At 36.2% G+C, this 26,397-nt stretch overlaps 1 protein-coding gene across 3 annotated transcripts; it reads left to right on the top strand.

Moving 5' to 3' along the window:
• The first annotated feature begins 696 nt into the window (after positions 1-696).
• Positions 697-26,397, top strand: RAB3IP (RAB3A interacting protein). 3 transcript variants are annotated; one of them, XM_026061786.1, is made up of 10 exons: positions 697-969; positions 1,172-1,433; positions 8,536-8,631; positions 11,179-11,256; positions 11,636-11,839; positions 17,127-17,255; positions 19,216-19,328; positions 22,831-22,930; positions 23,031-23,100; positions 26,036-26,397. In XM_026061786.1, exons 1-10 carry the CDS (start codon positions 719-721, stop codon positions 26,116-26,118), a joined length of 1,386 nt encoding a protein of 461 aa, XP_025917571.1. In that variant the 5' UTR covers positions 697-718; the 3' UTR covers positions 26,119-26,397. The 3 variants fall into 3 exon arrangements, with proteins under 3 accessions (XP_025917571.1, XP_025917572.1, XP_025917573.1); XM_026061787.1 differs by lacking the exon at positions 8,536-8,631; XM_026061788.1 differs by lacking the exons at positions 697-969; positions 1,172-1,433 and adding an exon at positions 10,719-10,895 and having other exon boundaries at positions 8,563-8,631.

The following is a 26,397-nucleotide window of genomic DNA, read 5'->3' as shown; positions in this document are numbered from 1 at the left end:
ATACCAGTTAAACAGCCAATTCATAGTACACTTTTACCTTTATTATGTACAGTGAATTCATTTTTGGTATGATATTCATTAAATACACAATTGTAATTTTTTTTTTTGCTTGCCTCGTCATGCTTCATGAGAAGCCTTATTGACTAGTTCTGTCACTTCAGTGAACTGTTACAATATCAGACATAATTTAACCAAAAAATGCTATGGACTGTAACTTATTTAAAAGTACATTGATTTCTGTCTCTAGAAAGTGAGTATTTCTGTTCCCTTTTATTTCTGTTTCATTGAGATTAAAATAGAAGCTTTGGGTTTAAAAAAAAAAAAAAGGTCCCCCCCATGGTTTTCCAGGTCTCCCCCTCTTTCATGAATATAGCATATTTGTGTTTTCATGCAAAACAGCTCTAGACTGTATTGAAGATGACTTTGTTTATAATACAGAGCATATCCTTGATTTCACTACCCTATTTAGATGTGGAGTCTACTATAAGACCTTCTGAATTCATCAGTCCAAAGTGTGGGGAAAAAAACATATTATTGGTGGCTGAAGTTGATACTTTTGCAAGATTAGTCTACATTTTCCATTATATCATGAAATATTCTAATTGCGTTTGTGTATTTTTTTTATTCAAATAATTATCAGATGTAATTAAATATATTCTGTTTGCATTCTGATAATGTGATTATTTAATTCAGGGTTACATATGATGAGGCTTTTATTATGGCCAGTGACCCCTTGGAAGGCTTTCATGAAGTGAACCTCGCTTCACCTACTACGCCAGATCTTCTCGGAGTAAATGAGTCAGGGACTCAGGAACAAACTACCTCACCCAGCGTTATCTATCGACCACATCCTTCTGTTGTGTCCTCCGCACCAATCCAGCCCAATGCATTAAATGTTTCTGACCTTCCCACACAACCTGTTTACTCATCTCCCAGACACCTGAATTGTGGGGAAGTCTCAGGTGTCAGGTAAGTTGTGTGCATCTTTTTATTTAAAATGATGATGATGTTACATATAAACTGCTTCTTTTACTAGAGAAATAATTTAAATATATTTATAATGTATAACATTAAACTGTTTGTAACAGTACATTCAACACCATTAATGCCATTTCTAAAATATTTCTTCTTAATATATTCTTTAAATAAAGAAATATCACTTTCTTTACAGCATCAATGTTACCGACGCAGTACTTTGTTCTACCTCTGGACTCCAGGGTGGGTCATTCAATCACAGTAATTCCAGAAAGGAAAGCAATAATGCAGAGAGAGAGTTTTTGCAGGGTGCTACAGTAGCAGATGTTGCTGAAGGAAACGAAGATATTTTTGGGTTGAGTACAGACAGTTTATCTCACTTACGGAGCCCATCTGTACTGGAAGTAAGAGAAAAGGGCTATGAAAGATTGAAAGAAGAACTTGCAAAAGCTCAGAGGGTAAGGCTTGTTGTCTTGTATTCTCCTGCTGTTTGTTTCTTCAAAGTGCTTCTAGTATTACAGAATGATAGATGGCCTGGAAGGTGCAGTCTGAGTCTACTCATTTATTATAGAATTATTACAATGTAGTTATTTTATGTAAAGTTATTCTGAGTGTTTGCAGTGCAAATGTCTAAGAAATATCCCTTGATAGTTTCTTTTTCTACTGCTCCTGCTACTTACTATGGAAAGCTTTTGCTGCAATATGTGGTTAAACTTGCTTTTTCTTTAAAAAGTAGGCCATTCCTTCATTCTGACATTTAAGAATAGGAATAATTTTCTGTCATTCCATTATTACTTTATAAGTATTTATAGACACTGATTACGTACCTCTTGAGTCTTCTCTCCCCTACACTATGAAAGTGTAGTGTGTGTCATGGAATATTGAAATGTTTTAGAACACAGGTACTTGTGACGTATCATAGGGATGCCTGTATGTGAAAGAAGCAATAAAGATGTCACTGGTGTTCTTTGGAGTACTATTATACCACTCTTCAGATTGAATATGCTTACCTTTAAAGACACTGTGACTCAGTTCATTAATATTTGTAAAGCGCTTTAACTTGTTTGGATGGAAGGTGCTATATAAATACAAAACCATTATTTATTGTGTTAACATTCTTCTATGCTTAAAATTCCTCGTAGATTTTATGCTGTCTGTATTTGTGCCCTTTCCTCTCTCTACATTATTCCCTGTTTGTGTAGATTTAAGCTCACCCTATCTTATGGTTGAACTTGTTTTCTTCTGTGCTTGTTACCTCTCCCTGTTGAATGTTGTCATCACTTCTGTTATAGTTGTGTATGCCCTTATTAATGTACATCTTAAATATGGATTCTGATATCACTTCTGTTGATATTTTATCACTGAGTAGTTGCTTCCTTCTGTAAGGTGTTTATCTGGTTAGCATTTCACCAGAGACAGGACGCTCAGCAGAGCTAAGTTTGTGGGCCTTGCATGTGAATATGTAATTCTAGCAGTTAAACTTGGAACCTTAGAAAGCAAGAACAAATTAAAGTTTAAACTTCAGAAAAGCTCTCCAGCTGTAGAAGATATATAAAAGTACAGTTAACAAACTTCAGCTTAGATCTGTTACACTTCTCCTTTGAATAAAAGAAAATTTTATTCTATTGTATACTCACTTGTCTCTTAAAACCAGAAATGTTTCCTGTTTTATTCTGAAACTTGTGTGGGTGATTATGTCTAGTTCATAGCTCATGCTTTGTTAAGGTAGTTTTTCAGGAAAAGGCATTAAAGCTGTTTGAACATACTGTATTATGTATTTTCAAATGCTTTGGATGTTCCTAACAAAAGTAATTCAGCTCTAATTTGAATGTTGATTTCAAAGTCTTTGTTAATTCTCAGCCCATTTGATTGTTTCTCATCAGTGTTATACTGGATGGATAACTTTTTTGCCTGTCTTCTTGAATTTTCGCTCTTTCAGAATTGTTCAGTAACACAGTCATAACAGAAGTATTTACAGACTGTACAGTAATACACACTGCTCCTTCCATAATATCATCTTTCTTCCACTTCCTGTATAAGAGCTAGCTTTTTGTATCCCTCAGTCATCACTTCCTAAAAATGCATCTGATTACTTTCTCCCGAAAGTCTTGGCTGTTCATATAGGGGTGCGTCCATTCTGCAGTACTGATGTACGCCATGCAGTCTTGAAACACTTATTTCCAAATATATACCTATGTTCAAATGAGTATTCAGTTTAAAAATCTGCAGAAATGTAATCCATACATGGTGCCTGTGTTTAGCTAGTTGTTTTTTTAACTCTTTTAAAACTTTTTTTGTAACTCTGTACATTCCTCAATTTCTGAGATTTGTTAGGAGCTGTGAGAAAAATGAGAATTACAATTTGCACTTGAATTTTTGTGGGCTCATTGAGCCTTGAAAGCTTACAGACATCCCCAGAGTGAACAAAATAAACAAATCTGGTATCTTGCCTTTTTCATTTGTTCCAAATTTCTTACCCAAACTGTAGGCTGTTGTAATATGCATTAGACATACTGATTATAATTTGTTGCAGTTGTGTTTGGAAGGGAAACTAGAAAAGAAATAGGAATTCTGAAGCTTAGGGATTCATTACCTAATTGTTTTTTTCATGTCTCTGCTTTTTTGAATGGAACTTTTCTCTAATATCTCTCATTTTTTATATTAGAGAATAAATGTAAAAACACTACATGCCATGCATATAAGCATGGTTCTTGAACAAAATACGCAGAAACAGAAAAAAGCTTTTTTGCCTTGTGTATACCATGTATTTTTTTAAGACTTCAAACTTTACTGCTCAAAACAAACAGCATCACTGGCAAAATTGGTGTGTGCATGTGTGTGTAAACCTTCCAAAGATTTCTTTGTGTCTTGGTGAGAGGAAATATACTCTCTACTTCAAACTAGTTGACTTGCAACACCAAATCATATCATAAGATTTGGAGAAAGGTCAGAGATAACATCAGGGCAGTATTGACATATTATTGTGTGAAAAATGTCCTCTTAAAAATTAAAAATTGAAATTGACATAGATTTTTCACTTCTTAAATAGTGGAGCTGAAGAGCCCTTTCTTTAAATGATCTGAACCTTCCTCCTTGTTTTGTTACGCTTTTTAAGGCAGCATCAGGAAAGTTGAGAAGGTGTTGAGGCTTAGCAATTATGCTTAAGACCTCATCTCCTTATGTCTCTGTGCATTTACGTAGTAATTTTTCTACCATGCTTGGATTGAGCTGTGACACAGTGGTTACTGAAGGTAAGTCAAGCACACTGAGGTAATGTCTCAGAGGATAGCGTTGGTATTTTGAGACGTGGTATTTCTTGATGTGTAAGTTTAGTAGAGCCCTTTCAAGGGAATACCTTTTTTGCTTTTCACAGTAAGCAACTGGCACATTGCATGTGTTCTAGATAGTTTGTTTTGGTAATATATGAGCAGTGGCAGTTCATGGTAATGTTTCCCTTGAATTTTTAGCTGTTAAATTATTTCTTCATTGATCTGATGGTCAACGTAATGGTGACATCCATGACTGCAGAGAGGGAAACTGTTTTCCATTGTGATATGTTTTTCTCTTGGGGTCTTAAAAAATATCAGCTGTCACTGATGGTTAGCCCCTGTGTCTGAGGAAAGAGCAGTCTACCAGAGACTATGGTTGGAAATACTTCATTCAGTTTGAGAACAAAGAGTTCCATACTTCCTACCGTCTTTAGAGTAGAACCTGTAGGCTGGCTGTCAACAAGTGAAACAATATCTTTGATTTTTATACCAGGAATAGGAATTATGAATATTTTCCTACTAGAGTGAAATCCAGGGGCTTTTCCATACTGTTTTAGTGCCTGTTGTGAAACAGGTAACAGTATAAACACGGTATTGTAAAATTCAATGTAGTTTTGTTGAATCTGATACTCAGATATTCTGGATTTTGTTTCAAAGGCTATGGTTTCTTTATGCATTCTTCATCTCAGAAACAAAACCATATTCTCCAATCTGATCTCTTGTCCTCAGGTCTTGATATTACATGATGAGGGTTTAATAGAATAATTGGATTCACAGTAACTGCCCATCAGTTCCAATAGTACTGTAGAAGAATATTCAGCATTCTTAAATTTTTTGTCACTTGCTTTCGAGTTAACTGAGAATAAAAATGAGGATGCTCCTGAATAATGTACCATCCCAGAACTCTGCTGAAGAGTTACTTTCAAGCTTTTCTAAAACAAATTACGGTTGAATTGTGTGTAACAGCATTGCGGCTGTTGAAGATGGGTTCTCCAGAGGTGTTTTAGCAGTTCATTGCCATCTTTGAATGATGGAAAACTTCAGTTTGAACACCTCTGTTGACTTATGGTGTTGCAATATATAACAAGCATAGAAATTCTCTCAAGCAAGTAGAAGACTATGTGCAAGCAAGACAAGCATCTTCACCTGCTCTGTAAGGCTATAATTTAATAGTTTATGATAATCTTCTCAGAGATAAGAGTATTTTCTGGGCTTAGTTACATTAAATATCTTTGTAAATGTGGTTGCAACAGAATAACTTTTAATGTAGCTTATCTATCTTGTGTGTTGAATGAAGGCCTGTCAAATTTAAGTGTATTCTAATATAGATATAACTTTTTTTGGACAATTTTGGATTTCATCAGTATCCTGCTGTTCTGGTTTTAGATAATTTCTCTAGAGAACTTCTGCTGTTTTCTGAATCTTCTGCTTCTAGTTATAACTTGTTTAAATTGCTAAACTAGATCCAGGATGATTCTCTTTCTAGAATTTAGAACATGAATTGCTTTGAAGCAGTAATTTGCATTTGTTATCTCACTAGTTCTTTCTAAAGACCCACCCCATGTTCTGTTCATGAAGATCAAAGTAAAGTGAGCAGTAATATGACTATTTGATATAAGAATATTTTTTCAACTTTTTTTTCCCATGCAAGTTAAAAAATTAATTGCCTATTTCAGTATTTGTGTGTGTTCTGCTTAATAATAGTTCACCTGCTCCATATAACTACTTTTTCAAAATAGTCACATGGGAAAGACTGCAGCATGGATGGTTAGCCAAGCGTACCCAGTTGCCTGTTCTGCTTCTGTGTTGTGTATGGCTGGAAGGTGTTCAGTAACAGCTTTAAGACACAGGCAGCAGTAATGGCTTCAATAACTGATAAGCTTCTGCTTTGGGCACTCTGTGTTTCTTCCCTGCTTAAAAAACATCAACCCAAGCTATTAAACTTGCTTCACAAAATAATGTGTTATATTATGCTCCTTCTGAATCATGTTGTGGAAACTTGCCCGATATTTGACAAATATAGCTAAGCAGCCCTGAGCAGTAGACTGCATGGTGTTGTCTTCTCTTTGTTTTCATTAAGTAGTTTTACTTCGCTGCCTAAACTTAATCTAAAACCTCTTAATCTTCCCGCTTAGAAGTGAAACTAACAACCTTACCTAAAACAGACTATTGACAGTGTAGCTCAAAGTGAGCCAGGGTAGTTTTACCTTCTATGCGAGTTTGATAGGTCTTGACCTGAATATTAATATAGCTTCTTTTTAAGATGTAGTGATGTATGTAGCATTTCCTTTACAAACCAGTGGAATAAACTGACAAATTAAGGTGCTGACATGTTCTCCACATATGTAGGAACACACAAAACTTAAATTTTAAGCACATTGCATCAGAATTTTTCATTTCCATATTAAGAACTGTATTTTACATGGAAAACACATTTTAAACTTACAAAGATTTTAAACAAAAACATTAAATTTTGTTCTCTCCTTTTTTCTTTAACTTTATTTCTTCCTCTCCAGTATCTCTCTCTTTCTCTTTGGCTTTCTGTATTCTATTTTCTTTGTATTTTATTACCTTTTTTGTAGGGTGTGTTTGGGGGGAGAATAGCTAGTTGTGTACAGAACAGGGAATAGTAGGTAGGAGTTGAGTACTATTTGAGGAAATACTGTGGAAAAAGCACCATCGTTTAAATGGTGCCTTTCAAAATAGTTAAAAGGCTGCATATGGAAATTAAAAGATCAAAATGGAAAACAACTAGAATAAAAATCAGTCAAAACGTCCAAAGTTAAAACCAAATGGAAAAAAAAAGACAAATGCTTTTAATATTACATAAGTCTAGAGCAGTCCTTAAACACTTGTCAAATCTAGGAGCTGAAGTCTAATAAGACCCTTCATCTTAGAGGAAAATCTATTGCCAATCTTGCTGCAGAAATCGAGAGCAAGACCTCATATCACCATGCTACAAGGCAAAACGTAATTTTCGGTATAGTTGCATAAAAGGTTACTCAGTCATGAAGATTTGGGGAGAAATGCTAATTACCTTCCAGAAACATGCAGGAAGCTGAGATTTTTGACCTTTGGTTTTATGACTTTGTAGTGACTGGTCTCCCAGAGTTTTCTGAAGGCAGGTAGGTTCTTAACGAGCTTCTGGAGGTTTTTGAAGCAAGTTATTGCTAGTGTGTGTATGAGTTCTCTAACGTGTCAGTGACGGACTTGTGGCTTTGAGTCTTGCGTTTCAGGAGTGGTGGTAGTGTCATAGCTAGCTTGGTGGGGGGAAAGGAAAAGAAGGAAGAACTAGACAGGGCGGGGGATGGAAGGGGAGTTATGTCCAAAAATGCTTAGAAGTTGGCTATATACTGTTTTTTTTTTCCCCCTCCCTCTCCATCCTTCTCTCTCTCTTACAAGAAATTTCAGGGTTTAATGGATGGGAAAGGGTAGAGTAACTCTTCTTTCAAATTTCCTGTTAAACTTTTTGTACTTCCCTGCAAAAATGTCCCACTTTTTTCTCAGAATTGGGAAAACCCTGATAAGCTTGGGCATGGGTAACCTTTATACTGCTAAATCTGTATTGAGGTCATACTGTACCAGTGATATGGCCAGGCTTCCTCTAACCATGTTCTAGTGATACTGAAGACAAGTAACATATTTTGAATTTCATTAAACTGCTTTCATTTGATTTTTTTTTTTTTTTTTTTTTAATCACTGCATAAACAAGAGTAAGGATATAACTGGAGTATAATTTTGGAATTGTATTAGTTGTAAGGAGACTTGTGAGAGATGAAATATTTATAGTAAAATATATTTTAAGATTCTGTGAGTAAACCTGAGACAAAAGCTATTTTTGAAAGAAACTTTTTTTTTTTTTAAGAATAAGTACTTAAGAATTACTTTAAGTGTATGTTAAGGAATGGGCAAACAGTAATAGCAGTATTATTCTGCCTGTTTCAATATTTAATTTGATCCATATTTTAAGTGACTAGTCTTCTATACTTCAAGCAGAAAAAGCTGCTTATGCTTCAGAGTATTATGGAAATTCTGATATTTAGGTTAGAGATGCTTTAGATTGGCCTGGTAGGTTGCTGTATAGCAGGAATAGCTATGTATGTGCAGCATTAATTTTATTGCTTCTAGTATTAAGATTAATGTTTTGAAAGGCTTTGTTTAGCAAAGGTTGTATATGTTCCTCTGATATATATATATATATATATATATATATTCCCCCCCCCGTAGTATTAGCTTTAAAAGGCCAAATTATTACTCTAAGTCAGAATAAATAACTTTCAATTTTCCATAGGAGCTGAAGTTAAAAGATGAAGAATGTGAAAGGCTTTCTAAAGTGCGAGATCAACTTGGACAGGAATTGGAAGAACTTACAGCTAGTCTGTTTGAGGTTTGTTGGAGTCTTCGATGTGATATACTTAAAGGAGGCCGAGCCAGATGTGTTATGTAGAATCAGTGTATTGTATGCTGAATTTTTCTGCAATAAGCTTACAAAGCTCAAGACCAGTGTGTGTTGAACTAGAGGCTTAAGAGCAAGCAGTAGATTGTTTTAGATGAAAGAGACCTTGCTGAGCTTGTCAATCTGCTTAGATACAAAATGAAGAAAATAAGGACAATGTATCAGGAAACTTAAAACTATCTAAGCTTATTTTTTTGGCATAACTATTCTGAGACAGCTTCTCTGTCTGTCAACAAGACTATCTAGAAAGAGCTAAATTTGGGGTTGCCATGGTGACTAAATACAAAATAAGATAGTTCGAGATTAATGGAGGCAGCACACTTCATGCTTTCAGCTTTTGAATTTGGGGCCTGGCAGCATGTTATTCCCACAGACTTGAAAAGAAGCATGAAACTTTGAGTAATGCACCGGGTTGGACATGGCTGCAAAGTGAGAAGCCTGAACTTTGAGTGGGACCTTTTCATTTGAGAAGAGGGCAGTGGTGCCAGCAAAGTTTGTGATCTTGCACCACATCTGAAAAAAATCTGAAATCCATCCTAGAAGCAGGATCAGTTGCCATTTTATCACGGAATGCCTGGAGGCTAAATTGTGATACACACAACTGTCAGAATAAATTTCATAATGCAGGGATGCTCTATACATTTACAGTATTATAAGTACTGATTTTCAGTATATGCATAAAGATATAACATTAAGTATGTTTTAGAAAGAGTATTTAAACCTATGATATTGTGTTGGTATAGAAGTGCTATCAGAAACTGAATAATATTAACATTCAAAATCAAATTACAAACTGCTCTGTGGGTTGGCTACACATCTTATTTCATCATCCCAGTAGGGCAAAGTTACTTAAAGCTAAGTAACTTTGGAGTGTGGGCAATAAATAAAGTCTGGAAAGATACTTTTTAGCATAATATGTGTGTATGTTGGTGGGAGGAAACTGGTGAAGAAAATCTTGGACAGGTATCTTAAGTGTGTAAGAATAAAAATAAAATTGCCCATGAAATTTTATATTAATGACACTTCATAACTTAGAGCAATCCATCACTTAATCTGTTAATGCTACATTTGAAATATAACACATTAGTAATGATTGTTTAATGAGTTTTAATTATTCATAACCCCCAACTGTTATGGGCATGTCACTTGAATTTTCTTTTATCATTTGATTTTGCTAAGAGCCTCTAATGAAAGGCATCATTGTAGTGTCTTGATTTTGCACTGGGATCTACAGCCCTTGGATTCATGTTCTATTCTGAATCCTACTAATTGCAGTAACTGTATAAACGGGTGCTGGAGCTTATATTAATGTATCCCAATGGAGGATCAAGACCTGCTTTGCACAGCTGGGTGTATATGTTACATGATTGCACTGTTAGTGTTGGGAATGTAACATGCTTTGCTTTCAAAGGTGCATCCCTAGACGGAAACTGCATGGTCAGTGTTAAATGTATCTGTGCACATTGTATAAATGTGTATCTTCACATTCCTGCATGTGTCTGTTGTTATTTAAGAGACTTACAAACCCATATTATACAGTTGTGTTGTATGCCAGTGGGAGCCAGATCTTTTGGTATGGTGATGTATTAAATTTTGTTTTATTTATATAGCGTCCAGATATGTGCTAGGCGCTTTACAGATATAAGAAGGATCCCTATCCCAAGTAATTTAGTCAGTGGCCCTGATCCTTCAGTTTGTGTTGCCTTCAGTAAATGCTAAGAAAGAATAGTAATTTGATCGTAGGCAGCAAATTGCTGGATCAGGGCCTAGACAAATACATTCTGCAGGCAGAAGGCTTAGAGGTATGAGGTAAAAGGATGTTTAAAAAAAAAATTCCTGGGCCTTTTACACTTTCTTTTTGATTTGCTTGCTTACCTGGATTATTTTTAGTATTTCCTTTTCTGTTCTGTTTAAGAAATGCATATTAATCCATAAATTACTTTTAGCTTTTACTTTGCCTGTGTTATTGATGGTAAGAATGCAGGCTTCACAGTCATTTGACCAGTTTCTTCATGCAGAAATTTACAGTTGACTAAAACTGGCTATTCTGGCCAGAAGAAGGGAGCAGTTCTTTTGAATGTGCTGTTGTGCCCATGTTGCTTTTGTCGCTACTGGCTTGAGTCTTTCTCTTGGGGGGTCAAGGAACTTCAACTGGAAGCCACTGAAGCATGACTGGAGCCTGGCATTCCTGACAGGTATTGTTTCTGCCGGAGGTGGGTTAGCTGTGAATGGGTGGAGTTGCTCATTTTCTGAATCTGGGCTCAGCCCAAGGAAAAGGAACTTATTGGCCCAATGATGAATTCAAATTGATACATTTGTAGGTATTTTGGGGGTACATAACTATCTAATTCCAGTGGATTGTTGCACAACTTATTAATCACAAGTAATATCCATGAAGCAAAGGAGTAGGATATACTCCTTAGTTTTTTAAGTGAATCTTTTAAACTTGTATTTACACTATGTAAATATTTTTTATAGGAAGCACACAAAATGGTTAAAGAAGCTAATGTCAAACAAGCTGCAGCAGAAAAACAGTTAAAAGAAGCACAGGGAAAGGTGAGGGGTTTTTTTGAACTTCCTTGCTTTGTCTTTTCACGTGTCTTTGAATCTAAAGTGTGAATGATAAAGACGTAAAAATGAGCCTTGCATGTATACATTTTTAAAATATATACTAAATTGTTCCATGTTGCCTTGATGTATTAGCTAACATCTGTGGATGCACAACTGGCGTTTCAACAGCGTTCTTGGATAGCTAGCCAGGTGCCTAGGAAACCAGTCTTACTACAGCGTGCAATTGCATAGGGATGTGTGCTAGTACTGCTGGAAAAACAAGTCTTGATCTGAATGAAGATAACCGGAAATTGTTGAAGGATTTAACATATTCATGCCCTAACATGATATGGTCTGTTAATGACTTTATATTTTTATTTTCAAGATCGATGTCCTTCAGGCAGAAGTAGCAGCATTGAAAACACTGGTACTGTCTACTTCACCGACATCTCCAACTAAAGAGCTTCAGTCTAGTGGAAAAACACCTTTTAAAAAAGGGCATGCAAGAAACAAGAGTACAAGTAGTGCTATGGGTGGCAGTCATCAGGACCTTACCATGATGCAGCCAATTGTAAAAGACTGTAAAGAGGTAACAATGCAAGGATTGTTGGGTTCTTTTGCTGATAAGCTAGTTTTATTGTTTCATTTTTATCACAGTAAATCTCCTGTGTGTTAAATCTTCATGTAGTACTGCATGCTTTCAGAGATATCTTGTCACTAATGAAAGAAAGATTTTCTTAAAAAAATCACCGGCTATTGGTATTTAAGTCTTTTTTACTTTTAAATCTTTGGAGGAGGGGAATGAGATAAAATATGAAATACTTGAATTAAAATATATATATAACTGAATGAAAGTCCTCACCAAAGCTTCTTAAACTAAATTGTCATAGGAGAAAAATTGTTTTATACATCACTAATGGGTGAAAAGGGGAGGAGGGGACACAAAAAGAAGAAATAAATGATAATTTATTAGAGATATGGAGGAGAGTTACCAGTCAAGTCCCACAGGGACCTGTGATTTTTTGATCTACTTGTAAATGCCATTGAAAGTGGGGAAATACCGAGGTGACAGTTTGGTGCTTAGGTCCTCAGAACGATAGTAGCAAAAAAATGACTGAAGAGTTGATAAGGATCTCATGATACTGATTGGGTCATGGAACAGCAGATGAAATTGAAAATCAATAAATGAAGAATAGAGCGTCTAGTGAAAAATGCAACTCTAGCAGACATGCAGTTGTGGTCTTAAAATTAGGTACATTGTGCAGAAAACCCCCCCAACTGTAGTGTCCTTGTGGATAACTGTTTGAAAACACCATCTCTGTATTCAGTGGTGGTTGAAGACCCACATATCTTCAGAAGTTATCAGGAAAGAAATAAATAGCAAAACAAAAAGTACTATGCTGCTGTACAAACACAGTAAATGTATGTGTCTAATTCTGCATGCAGCTATGATATGTCCATCTCGGAAAGGACGTAATGAAAATATGAAGTGTGACATACATGATCAAAGCTATGGAAGTCCTTCTGTATGGAGAGAAATTAGGACTCTCTGTGGCGAAGGAGAGGCGTCTGAGGTAGAGCAAAAATCTGTACAGTCACAGGTGACACGGGGAAGATGAATGGTGAACAATATTAATTATTGCTAGTAATGAGAACTCTCTGGAAACTAAAATGAAAAGTCAGCACAAAACTAAATTTTAGAACTCATTGTCACAAGGTAGTGAGACTAAAAAATATAAATGGGTTCAAAATTTAATCATGCATACTCACAAGAGAGAAGCCTGTCATGGTATATAGAAAATACAGGCATGATTTTTTGACTCAGGAAGCTTTTAAACCACAGATGACTATAAGTTGGGAGGCTGTAATGAAGAAATACCACTATATTGCTCTGTAGCTAGCCCTAAGTCACTGCTGGCCATTGTCAGAGAAGGGAGTGGGCTAGTTGGATCTTTAATCTGATTCTCTGTGGCCATTTTGTATTTTGTTTTGACTTCTGTCATTAAGCACACTTATAGTATGTGCCTTTAAATCTAGAAAATGGAAGACATTTTCAAGCCTCTGTTCAAAAGCTTTACGTCCTGCCTACCCACTTTACATGATATCCAAAATGTTTTTCATTTCAAAATTGAATCTCAGTCACTCTTGAGAAAGCCCAGTCACTTTGAAAACATCATGTTGAGGTCATGACTCAATGACATTTTGCGTGTCTGGCAGGGCGGGGAATGATTTTGCCCCAATTTCCTATGGAGAGAAAGTGGTGCATGTGAAGGACGTGCAGCAGAAGGTCCAGTCTGCCTGGTCTGTATTTCTTTCTTTCTTTCAGTCTCCATTTTATTGGCCACATAAGGAAACACTCTGAAGTTGATCCAGTCTGCTTAAAATAGGTGACTGTTTCTTCTAGTGACAGCCTAAGGAATCAGTAAGAAATACCTGGATTTTCTGCCCATGGGGAGTCAAGTCTTTCTCTCTCCTGAGTGAGAATACTTAATGGAGTGCACCATGGGGCGGAGAAGGCAAGACTGCCTCTGGTCTAGTGGGTAGGACACTCAGTTTTAAGGAGGGGAGGACTTACGTTCCTTACTGCTTTGTTTTATCCTGTACTGTGTGTTTTTGTTTATCTTCCCTATTCTCAGAACTGCTTTTGTTTATTGCTGGCCTAGTGTAAATGCTTATGCGTTTCTGGGAGCTGGGTCTGGAACTTTAATTCTGCCCCCTTTTTTTGCCAAATATTCTCACCACCAAGTTAGTTCCCTCCCTCATGTGCCATTTTCCTGATTTTTTTTTTTTTAGAGTGACTGAGCTTCAGAAGGGGGGGGGGGGGCAAAGAATGCTCTTGCTCGGGGGTAAGTAGTGGCCTTGTGATGGCAGTGTTATCCTGGGCTGCAGGAAGTGTGGCTGTGATACCCTCATGGAGAGTCCAGAAGCCAGACTTTTCCGTTCCCAGATGTTGGATAAAGCCATATCAATCTTCAGATTTCTTTGTGGAACACAAGCAGTGTCCAAGTGACTGTCTACCCTAAATTGCAGGGGAGACAGAAAGGTGCCATATTCCCAGACAAATACTACCAAGCATGTGTGGGTAACCTCAAGGATAAGCAGATGGGTGCTTAATGAATGTAGGCATCAACAGGATTTGGGCAAGCCAAATAGCTGCATTCATCTTAGGCAGGCAGGTAACGTTCACTCAGTATAAATGCTGCTAAATGTGTCACTTTTTTTAAGAACTGAAATGTTTCTCTGATGTTGTATTTTAATTGTTTACTGTAAAATTAAAATGTTAAAAACTCAGCCAAAATTGTAATTACAATTGGCTGTATATTTAATTGCAAGTAATCAAAACTTTGGTCTAATGCAAGTAAAGGCAGGGAGGAGATACACATACAGCACGCACACAGTGTAGATCAGAGAGGAAAAGCATCAAGTTATGTTCACTGAGCAGTTTTTTAAGGCAGCTTCTTTGTAAATCATGGGTTTGGGGGAAATTGAGTTAAATATAGAAAATAACCAACTCGGTTAATGAGAAATGCGTCTTAATGCTTAGAATCATATAGAACAAACTGAAAATGGCTTTTTTTTCCCTGCCGATATCTCTTGATGGTGTTCAATTTAAAGCCAGACCTGAGATGGGCTTTAAGGTAGGGAAATGTTCCTTTAGGGAGCAAGTTACACCTATTGAGTTTCATTTATACAATGAGGCTGGTGACTTAGCAACCAAAGCATTTATGGACTCGCTTAATTAAGATAGTTGTTTCTGATTATACCTGAGTGAAAGGCAAATGGGTCTAATGGTAAACAAATTTGCCAATCTAATTTTTGTAGTTTGTTTTTAATCCCTCCATCCCTCTCAAAACAAAAGAACTCACCAAAATATATCTGTAAAAGAAAATGGTGAAGTGCTGAAGGCTCAAAGAAAGGGAGGTGCATAAGGAAGAACAGAACACTGAAGGAGGTTGGTTCAAAGGAGTATACTCATCTTTTTAATTGGGTTACCTCTAGCATGAATTACTTTCCCTCTTCAGTATCTCATCTACACTATCTGTTTTTAATGTTACAAGATTTTAAAATCACATTTGTTTTCTAAGATGCATGTTGTAAAACCAGTGTTAGTATTTGTTGGTGTCTGGGTTTTTTAAAAAAATTCCTTTCTTCTAAATACTTTTCATCCTCACTCCCCCTTTTTTCCTATTTGTATCTCTCCATACTCTCTGGAGTGGAGAGGTAATCTAAGGAGTCAGTAGGCAGTAGCATTAGGTTCTACTTTTCCTATCATAATAATCTGTTTGTGGCTTCTCTGCTTGACTGCACAGTCAGTTTTTTTTCTTTTTTCCTTTCATTCCATATGACTATCTGCCACCATTTCTATGGACACTTTTTCTCCATGACTTTGTTTCCTACCTTTGCTGTATCTCATCATCTTTGTTTTTCATTCCTCTGACTTTGCTGACCTCCTGCTTATATCCTTTCATATAGCTTTAGATCACTTCAACACTGTCACCTGGATTTGTATCTCCTTTATGCCAGTAGGCTCCCATAGTGCCTCGCAGTGAGCAGACACACAGGTCTTGGCTTTGGAGAGTGTAGTTCTGCTATAGTACAAGAAAGGGATTTAACAAACAGTAGGAGAGGAAAGGTGCTGAAGGTATGTGTCAACAGACTCGAAGCCAGTCTGAGTAGTCAGTGCACATCGGGATGACGATCCTGTGGGGGTGGAGGGAGGGTGGCCTACTTTGGTGTTTTAGTTTGGATTAGGAGTGTGCTTCAGAAGCAGTCATCCCCACTGGGCTTGGCTCACGTTTTGGAGCATCCTTGGCACTTATAAATAGGATTCTTGTCAGGTGAAACAAAACCAGATGATGTGCTCTGCGAGTGCCTAGTGGATACCAGGCGTTAATGGGCATTCACCCCATGGGATAGGCTGTTTCCTAATGGAACCATTGACTTTAATAGTGACCTAGTACCTGTCTCCTGAATACCAGACTGGGTAGGTGCCTTCTCACCAGAAAACTGCAACATGGAGAGAGCAAAACAAGGTATTTTCAAAACGGATAAAACTGTCTCTTAATACAGAGCATGCTTACTCCTATTTTCCCAATTCAAATAGCTGTTATTGTGATTTCATGTGTGGGTGGGTTTTTTTTGTTTGTTTTTTAGTATTTCTCCATTGACTATAGGAACTGGGGAAAGTCAGCTCACAAACGAGGAGCCTAATATGAAGCTCAGTGAATATCCTCCCCCTCCTGTCATAGCATAGTGTAGAAGGAAGTTTGGACTTGAAGATGTAAAATGGAGCATAAGAGTAAAGTTCTAAGTGATTTGGGTATTGAATTCTAGTTTTCCTGTGTTAGTACATTTACTGTTAAATGTGTATTTTCTTTTTTGCATTCAGATAGCAGTGCATTACATTCAAATGCTGTGTGAATATATAAAATGTCTAGGATTGCAATTGTTGTTTTCTTTAGATTTCCTTGCTTTTCTGTGATTCATGAAAACAGATGGACTAAAACACTGTAAGGAAGATGTGCAAAGAAGCAAATTACTGGCTTTTGTCTGTTAAACAATAGCTGGTACATTTTCAAAACTGTCCTGGAAGCTTAGGAAATGGGGGAGAGGTGATTAGCTTGTCATTTGTGTCATGGTGACCAATGAATGCATTAAGTCTGTCTTGAAAATGGTACGTTTTGAATTGCTCAAATTTACAGTCTTAGGAAAGGGGGTTTTAGAAGGTGCTCAGAGCTGGAGTGCAATAGCATTCTTTCACAGTGCAATGGAAAGCATTTAGTTTTAATGCTTACTATTTATCTGTGGATGCTTACACATTTTCAACACTAGTGTGATAACCATAGTACTAAAATATGTGAATCTTTGTGTTTTAGGCTGACCTATCTCTGTATAATGAATTCAGATCTTGGAAGGATGAGCCTACTATGGACAGAACATGCCCTTTCTTGGACAAAATCTATCGGGAAGATATTTTTCCATGTTTAACCTTCTCAAAAAGTGAGGTAATGTAGTCTAAATGTTGTCACTGACATTTTTCCTTTGAATATCTTGCATAAAGCCAATAATAGACTGCAGTAAAAATGCTTTCATATGAAGCATTTTTTATTTCATTACAGTGGGACAGTTTACAGTGAAGTAGTGTAGTATGGAGTATTGAGATAATCAGTTTTTCTTTGCTGTTTGCTATTTTAGATACCAGCTTTTCAGGTAGAGGCTGTCTTACTCCTTTTTTAGACTTTACTGCTGTCTGATTGAATCTGATGTTTGTAGGAATGGATGGCGGGTGTTCCACTGACATTTCAGAGATGCATTTTTGTAGAAAGACTGTCCTATCACTGTCTCTACTTTATATAGAGGGCAGTAGAGACCACAATATATTTGATTTTTTTGTGGACATATTTTCTCTCTGTTAACTGCAGCAGCTGGAAAGCACAACTTGGATGTTTTCTTGAAGTTTGAGTTGCAAGAACTCAACTTTGGGATTTAATGTTTAAGAGGAACATTTCGGGAATATAGTTTTAGATGAAAACAATGATGTGACTTTTTTTTTGTTTGTGATCTCCCTGTCCCCTCAAATAGAGATGAAAGACTGGGAATAATGTGGAAGTGGTTGCAGCTGCAAGTCCTCTGCTTAGTCCTTATTATTGAGCACCTTTTTTTATAAGAAAATGAAAAATGAAAGAATGTTTTAGAAACTGAAAAACCTCACATGGAAAATGCTCTATGTAATTGTATACTAATTCCTTTTGGTTGGTATAGAGCATCATATGAACCTCTCCCACTAAAAAATTTACCTTGTTACTGTAGGAATTGATTTGCTTCTGTAGTGTGTATAACTAGGCCATCCTGTTTTTTCCCCCAGCAACTTCATTTTGTTGTTTCCACTTCAGTGGTGATACAATTACTGTAGATTTGTATTTTTTCTTGAGGAAAGAATGAGGCATCTAGCACTTGTCAGTTATATCAGTTATTGTTTCCAGATGTTGTGCGTGGATTGACCAACCCCTATTTTCCTTTTGATTATCAACTGCTGTGCAGTTAAATTAATAAATTACATGTGTTATGTTTTTGAATAATTGGAAATGCGGTTATCTGACTAGCTGAAGCATTACATTAACTCTTGGTAGTCTCTTGTGTGCATGAGTACTGTTCTGGTTTGCTTTTGAGAGGTGGCAGAGAAAAAATATTTGAACTACTTTAATACAACTTTGTTTTTAAAATATGCACAGTAGAATATTATTTGGCCATACTTAAACAGTAAACCTGGGCAACTGTTGAGGCCTGTCAAACAATTAACATGTTTCTAGTGTCTAAAAGCTGTGTGTTTATAAAGAGCTAACATCAAATAACATTGAGGAAAGCTGCCCTTTGTTTCAAGAAGATGATGTTTTAGCTAGGCCACTGTATTAAAGTTGCAATTACCTGTTGGTTTTTCTCTTTATTGCTTAGTTTTATTTCTTTGAACGCTTTTCTAAAGCTATGTTTCAAAAACTGTGACATAATACTTATTTCCTTTGTGTGAGATAAAGAAGGCATATTGCATAATTTTGTTTTTCTATGGAATACAGTAAAATTAGAGCAATTTTAAAACAAGGTTTTGTGCTGTGTCCAGTCTTTGACAAAATCATTGCTTGTTCAAATGTATATGCTGTTTGGGCTTATGAGGAATGAATTTAATGTACAGTTAACAGTTAAAACATGCTTGCCTACATACTCTGCTGTAAAGACAGTTATCTTGCCTCATGGAAGGCAGTTATTTGGAGGACAGAGTTTAAACCCCAGTCTGGGAATGGGACCTTTTTGATTTTGCTTACAACAGCATATAAAGCAAATCTGATTTGTAATTGAATGAGTTGAGTTTTTTCAGTATTTCTAGCTTTATAGAGGCAGAAATGTGTCACTACTTTGAGAACAATGGCTAATGCTAAGCTGTTTTAACTGCTTTCTAAACTTCTTTTGCAGTTGGCCTCAGCTGTTCTGGAAGCTGTTGAAAACAACACTCTGAGCATTGAACCTGTTGGCTTGCAACCTGTTCGATTTGTGAAAGCTTCTGCAGTTGAATGTGGGGGACCAAAGTATGTTAAGCTAACAGACAAAAGGGGAACCTTGACCATTTGAGAACTCTTGGATTGAGAAAACTGCTATCAACCGATCACCTTATTCAAATGTGTATATCTTAAATTTGTAAATATTTCCTAAAATATGAGATGTCAAGACTGCTGTTGCAAAATTTTATGGGGAAAGTAGACAACAAATCAAACTTACCCCCCCCCCCCCCAAAAAAAAAAAAAGCCTAATGTAGAACAAGCCTTCAAGAGAAATTCCTTTTTTGGGAGAGTCATTTGCTTTATTTGTAGTACATAACTGTAAAAGTAACACTCACTTGAAGATCATCCTGATACTTAAAACAGGGGCTATGGCATGGAAGGTATTATGAAAGAAATAGGTATGAAGTAGTACAGACTGAATACCATGCATCTAGAATATTTGTGGTGTAAGAAATTGAGGATATATATAACACTGGCAAAGGCAGCTGAAGGATTTAAGAGGAAGTATATAGAGCAAGTCCTCTGAATGTGAGCAGGAGCAATATAATGAAGAGGGAATGCAACTGAGATGAGGGTGAGTTGAATGTAAAGTGGGAGGTGTGGTTGAATGACGAGGGAAGGTTATGAAACTGGGATGGTCCTAGTGGAATCTGAGGCGAGACTTTGTGTGAGGGCACTGATGAAGGCTGTAAGGTTAGGTGGGAGGAACTTGGCTGAGGCAGGAGAGCTTTGATGGGTGTGGAAGAGAAGGGAGGGATTTGTAGAGCACTTCAGCGTATGTTAGGGTTAAGCAAGCAAAGTCCGTGTCAAGTCCGTGCCTTTCAACTCTTGAAAAAGTCTGACTTTTTTGTTGGAAATCTTTTGGACAAATTGACTTGTTTTGGCCAAACTCAATTTTTTTGATAGAAAATTTCTATCAAAATGTTGTTGTTTGGTTCTACTTGACATGAGATTTCTTTCTTTTTGTTCCTGTACTCCTTGTTTTTGAGTTCTTGTTCCCATTGTTTTTGAGGAGAAGAGAAAATACTTTTTAACATGCTTCAAAGGAAGTTTTTACTCTTCCTTTAAAGAAACTGCTTAAAATGAAAATTATGTTTTATGACTTAGTCTTTGATCATTTCTAGCCTACAAAATTCAGGAATTCATGTATTCTTCAACTTAGTCCTGTCACCAGAAGGTTTACTTGGAGCTGTAACAGTCCCCCATCAGGAGGGCCTGCCACAAATAATGGAGCTCCTCAAGGGGTGGTGATTTCAGTTCCAAGGTGCGTCACGATGACGTGTGTTCCATGAATGTAGTGGAGAATGCAGACAACTATTAAAACAAGTCACATATCATTAAAGAGCAATTGGCAAATTGATTTAAAATAGTTGCAATTCAGGCAACTTCTCTACATCTTGACTTGATGAAATATTCACTCAAACCAGAGTACTCATTTGCATCCTTCAAAAGTTCCATGAGATTTTTAATCTATTTTGTCCTATCTAAGATAAATTCTTAATTAAAGCTTATATAGTCCTTAAACAGTTGGCTGACTATATATTAACTGTTTAGAAATGTTTACATACGAATTGTACTTCAGTTACTTTAAAGCATATTAAAAAATAGGTTTACTTCTTCCTTCCCTTTCCAGCTGTCATTTAGTGACAAAGTTTTGGTCTGTTGCTTGTGGATAAGTAATAGGTGAGGAATATGCAGTATTTAAATGTAGTTTGACAGCAGTTGTGCTTTGCTTTAAATATCATTACTGGCACTTAATGGGAAACAGGTGTTCCAGTTTTCACTGAATCAGAATGACAGTTTCACATTTCTCACTGTTAAAGTGAAAAACATTTTTTTTTTTTAATTGAAACAATGTTCTTTGATAGGTAGCATAGTATAGAAAAACAGCATAAATAACAAACTAGAATAATCTTCTTAATGGAATTATTTTCTTGTACAGTTGCCTGTGTGTGTGTGGGGGGAAACAGATACATAAAATAGTGTGTAATAGCCCAACAGCAAAATGAGGCAGGGGGAGGGCAGGGAGTTGTGATAATAGTGAAGGAAGATTCCTGACATAGAGGCACCATTCAATAACTTTTGTGATGATGTGTGTTGTAAGTGCTGCCTTAGAGTGAGACAGCTGGATTTTCCCACAGGGTTCGAGTAATTGTCCCTGTGGGGAACAAAGCACTAAGCTGCAGGTACACCGTACAGCACAGAACCAAGGCATTACTAGCAACTGTCACACCAGCATTTAACCTGGCGTGATGGAAGATAAAATGCAGAAGGTAATTCTATAGCAAGGAGGAAAAAAGGGCTTTATTTTCTTAGCATTGAAAGTTTGTCTGTCTTGAAAAAGCTTAACTGAAATGGACATCAGCTTGTTTCAGCTACTACAGGATTTCTTGGATGAATGTGCTGCTGCCAGTCCTCATGAATTGTTATGGATAGCCCTATGCACTCTTCTGTTTTATTATGTTTTATGTGGTTCTGTGGACCAGCTGCTGACTGTTTGAGGGCCTTTGGGCCGCTGTGTAGAACCACAGAAGCTTAGTTATTTTTGTTTCACTTTTGAAAGGCTGCTTGTTCTTTGACTCTCTAATTTTATGTGAGGTAGCAATGGAAGGGAGAAGAGCCAGCAGCTTTTAGAATCAATTAAACAGTGGGTACCATAGCAACCTAGTTCATCTGAGATGTTGCAATATAGAAATTCCAAATAAATCAGGTTTCTGGTTTATTTGCATTTATTAAGATTGTATTAATAGCAGTTTTTTCAAGAGGTGTGGAACTTTTTTTTTTCCTGAAGAGTGTTGGAGAAAATATCTTAAATGCAGTGTGCCTTTTCTCAAATTATGTTTTGGAAGAATTTCTGCTGACTAGTGACCTTTCCTTGTTTGTGAATGTGATATTTGCAATACACCAGAAAAAGTAAATTTTATTATTTTACCATCACTGTTTATAATGCCAATGGAAAGAATTATTGCTGGGCAGTCTGTTTTTCTTTGCCTGAAATTCTTTCATACTCTGAATATAAAGTGCAGTTTAAATTTGGGCATAAATGCAAAGCTGGTCTTAGAACGCATCTTGCACAGCCTTCAGAGAATTGACTGTTATTCTACAGGGCTGATGTTTTTATGATAAAATGTAACCTCAAGCAGAAATCTTCTGTTCTGTTTAAATGTTGGCATCAACTGATAATTCAAACTGTTTATTTCACATATGAAGAGTTAAAGAAATCCCACTGTTTCAGAGCAACTTGAACCAGTAAATATGGGAGTATACGATCAGAATTGATCAAGTATGCAGGAGCTAAAAAAAGATTTAAAAATCAAAATACTTCATGATGCACCAGTGTTAAAACAAAATTAATCCATATGGAACTTGAATAGTTGGCAACCAAATATAATAATTTATAAAATGAAATCAGAGACTCGGGTACCTGTCTCAGTATAAAGTAACTATATTAGCACCTTAAATGTGTGCAGGTATTTAGACATTAATGTCAGAATTGTTTACTAAATTATGCAAACTTTATATTTTGCAGGAAATGTGCTCTCAGTGGACAAAGTAAGTCATGCAAGCATAGAATCAAATTAGGGGATTCAAGCAATTATTACTACATTTCTCCTTTCTGTCGTTACAGGGTAAGTAGATTTACTGTCATTTCATTTTGAGTAGTAGTTATTTTTCCGTACAATTGTATAACATATGAGATTAACCACCATTATTTTTATATTGGTTCAGATCACTTCTGTGTGCAACTTCTTTACATATATTCGATATATCCAACAAGGACTTCTGAAGCAGCAAGATGGTGAGTAGCAAAAATATTGCAGATATAAGTAGCGATTTAAATAGTACTTTTGCCTAAAACTTGTTACCTGTGCACAACAATACTGACCTGACATTACAGGAAAACCGTATGTTTGTACTTGTTGTAATCATTACTAGAATTTGGTGATATCCCTCTGACTCTGCTTCGGCCCTGTGAACATGTTAACAACAAAGGAAAAAATGATTTTAGTCCACCTATAACAACTCCAACATTGTTCAATGAGAAGTTTTATGAAGAACTCTGTGATGGGAGGAGTTAGTGATAGTTGTTCACACAGTACTCAAGAAATTAAGGTTCTTTCACAGGAAATGGAGATGTTCTAGGTTCAGTTCTCTCCTGCCCTTTTCTCACAGTGCCTCATTTTAGCCTTTCAATTCCATTGTTTTATTTTGTTAACGCCTGAAACTGACCTCCAGAATTTTGGTTCTAATAAAATATGTCATTTCACTCGAAAGTGTTGGGTTGATTAGAGAGGCCAGAAAAACCTTCAGTTTGGTTTGACTTGGGCAATTTTTTTTTTTTTTCTTGGTGTGTCAGTGCATCTTTTCTCATTTGGTGCATTGAAAATTCACGCAGCCCTCCTCATCAGACTGCCTTTCAGGGAGAACTGACAAGGATGACAACAGTTCTGGGTTAAGTTGTAAAAAAAATAAAACAGGAGACCAGATTTTAAGCAGTTAGCTAAGTGCAGCTGAGAAATGAGCTCTTGACCTTTGCTGTGGCATTGCAAAGTCTCTTGATCAGGGCTCTGTTATTAAACATAACTGATAATATAAGGCTTCCTCCCCTTCCCCTTTGCTCTTCAGCAAGAGAAACGTTATTGCGGCCATTGCTTCAGGGCCCCCCCCCCCCCCCCCCATCACCGCAGTTACCTGGTTGCTTTGTTCCTGTCTGGCTAGCATATCTAACAGCTGCCTATTTAAACTCCTGTCTGGGCTAATAATTCAGAAATGTGCTTAACTGTGCTATTTGGCTCAAGTAAAATGTCCATATAAAAGATGGCAGCTATGAAAATGTATGAACTGTACATCTAGATTACTTAATTCTAGAATTTAAAAATCTATTGCGTGTTGGAATTGTAGCTATTGATCTTCATTTGCAAGGCTATTTTGCTTTTTATCACTATAAAAGAAAATTAAGATGATTTGTGTTTAAGCTGCACACAATTTAATCACATTTTGTGTCCAGGTCAAAGAATATTACCTAGCAATGCTTGCCTTTAGTCCAAGTTTTTGTTGAAATAGACCATGCCTCTTAGGCTTTGAGATTTGCTTAAGCACTTCAGAAAGTGGAAAAAGTGCCGTTAACCCTTTGTTAATAGTTCTCAAAAAAAAAAAAAAAAATTGTCACCCTTTAAAATCTGCTAATTCTTTGGAGTTCAGTTGCGTTTTTTGAAAGTAGAATAAAATAGCATTGTAATGTTTATGGCTGTCTATGCTTTTCATTCTTCTAGTCTCCGAGTTTTTGTAGGCCTGTTTCATCCAGAATTTGGATAGGCCCAACTGGTCCAAATATCCCCACTTTGATCCACCTTGCCTGTAGTCATCTCTTTTGATCTTTCTCTGTTTCAAGAGCTCAGGATTTTGGCTACACCCAAATCCTGTCTTTCCATTTCTAACCTGAAGTGTACCCTGAGGTGACAAATTGACACACAATTCCTCACACAAATAGTGCTGTTAACTGTCCTTGCCAAAGGGAATTATTTTCAGTGAATTCACCAAAAAGCCACTTATTTCATACATTAAATTGTTTTACAACATTCAGATCAGTGATGATTATTGTTGACTTAATAACACTGCAGAAAGTCTTGAAAATTCATTCTTTCAGTTTTAATTTGGTTTATATTTAGAAGACTGTCTTTTATTTTGACTAGAAGGGCCTGTATAGTTTCACCTAAAAACTTACTTCGCTAGTACTTGAGATACTTTTTTTTCTTTCTATCATGTAATCAGTGTTTTCAGCATTATCAAAATTATTTATTCTTCACAAGAAGTTTTGAGTTAAATGGGGTCTGGGGTTCCAGTTAAAGTATCATCTTTACCATTAAAAAAAAAAAATTTGCATTTGTAGCTTTATGTAAATATTTCAATAACACCTTTAGAATGTGAACACTCATGATAATTGTCTGCATTATGCATTGCGTGTGCTTCCACTCTTACATCATATCATTTTTGAGGTGCATCTCCTTTTTGCAAAAGTGGTTTTTGAAATATGGTAGGGAAGACCTTGCATTTTTTTGCAGAAATTAATCTTTGAATTCATTCTACATCATAGTCTTGGCTGCATAGAAATTATTTTGTCTTGAACAATTATGTAGTTAATAACTTTGATTTGTATTACTGTGGCATCTAAAAGCTTGAGGGATGCACATCATGTTTAGCAAAATACAGATGAAATTTAAAAAGGTCTTTTTCCCCCCTCACCAATTCATTGCTGCAGTCAGATTACTGGGAGAAAGAAAGATTAAAATCAGGAGAATTTCAACAAAGTCACAAGTTCTGTGATGAAACAATTTTTGCTTATCCTACAAGTTATACTATTTTTTTTTCTTTGTGCGGTCTTTTAAATTTGCAGAAAATGAGTGATGGGCAGGGAAACTGAAAATTGAGAAACTACAAATAATTGAAGTTGATAAGAAGTACTGCTGGTTTTTTGTTCCCTAATTAAAAAAAATCTAAATTGTTTTTTATAGGACCATCTTTTACAATTTTCAAAATATTTATTTTTACAAACTTTGTTAAAGCCAACCAAGCGATGATATCTCTCATGCATTGATTCCTTTTTACGGATGTTAACATTAATTCTGAAGTTTCCCTAAGCTGATGTATGAGGCAGCCTGTATATGTCAGTTGAAATAAAATATTCTCATTACTTCATTATGTTAATGACATTTCTACCTCTTTTGTTGTTTTAGTGGATCAGATGTTCTGGGAAGTTATGCAGCTGAGAAGAGAAATGTCACTAGCAAAACTTGGCTACTACAAGGAAGAACTCTAAATCTTTTTACTCTTGCACATGCATGAACTTCATTTAATATACATAACTTTAAAATAACTGAATCTTTTTGTCACTCTATTTATTTCCACAAAGTGGGTCCAAGATCTTTCTCCTTTTGCAGATTGCACTAAGAAGTACTGTGATTGTTTTAAACTGACTAATGCTGTATATGCTTACATATGATAGTTGAACAAATGTGGTAAGCACTTGCAGGTGTATTAGTGATTGTAATTTACAGTTGAAAATGAAACTTCTGATTAAATAAATGTTAGTCTGAAG

This window comes from Apteryx rowi, unplaced genomic scaffold, assembly GCF_003343035.1.
Source record: "Apteryx rowi isolate R43461 unplaced genomic scaffold, aptRow1 scaffold_185, whole genome shotgun sequence".
Classification (NCBI taxonomy): Eukaryota; Metazoa; Chordata; class Aves; order Apterygiformes; family Apterygidae; genus Apteryx; species Apteryx rowi.
Note: the sequence above shows the minus strand (reverse complement) of the source record. Positions and strands in the feature narration are given on the sequence as shown.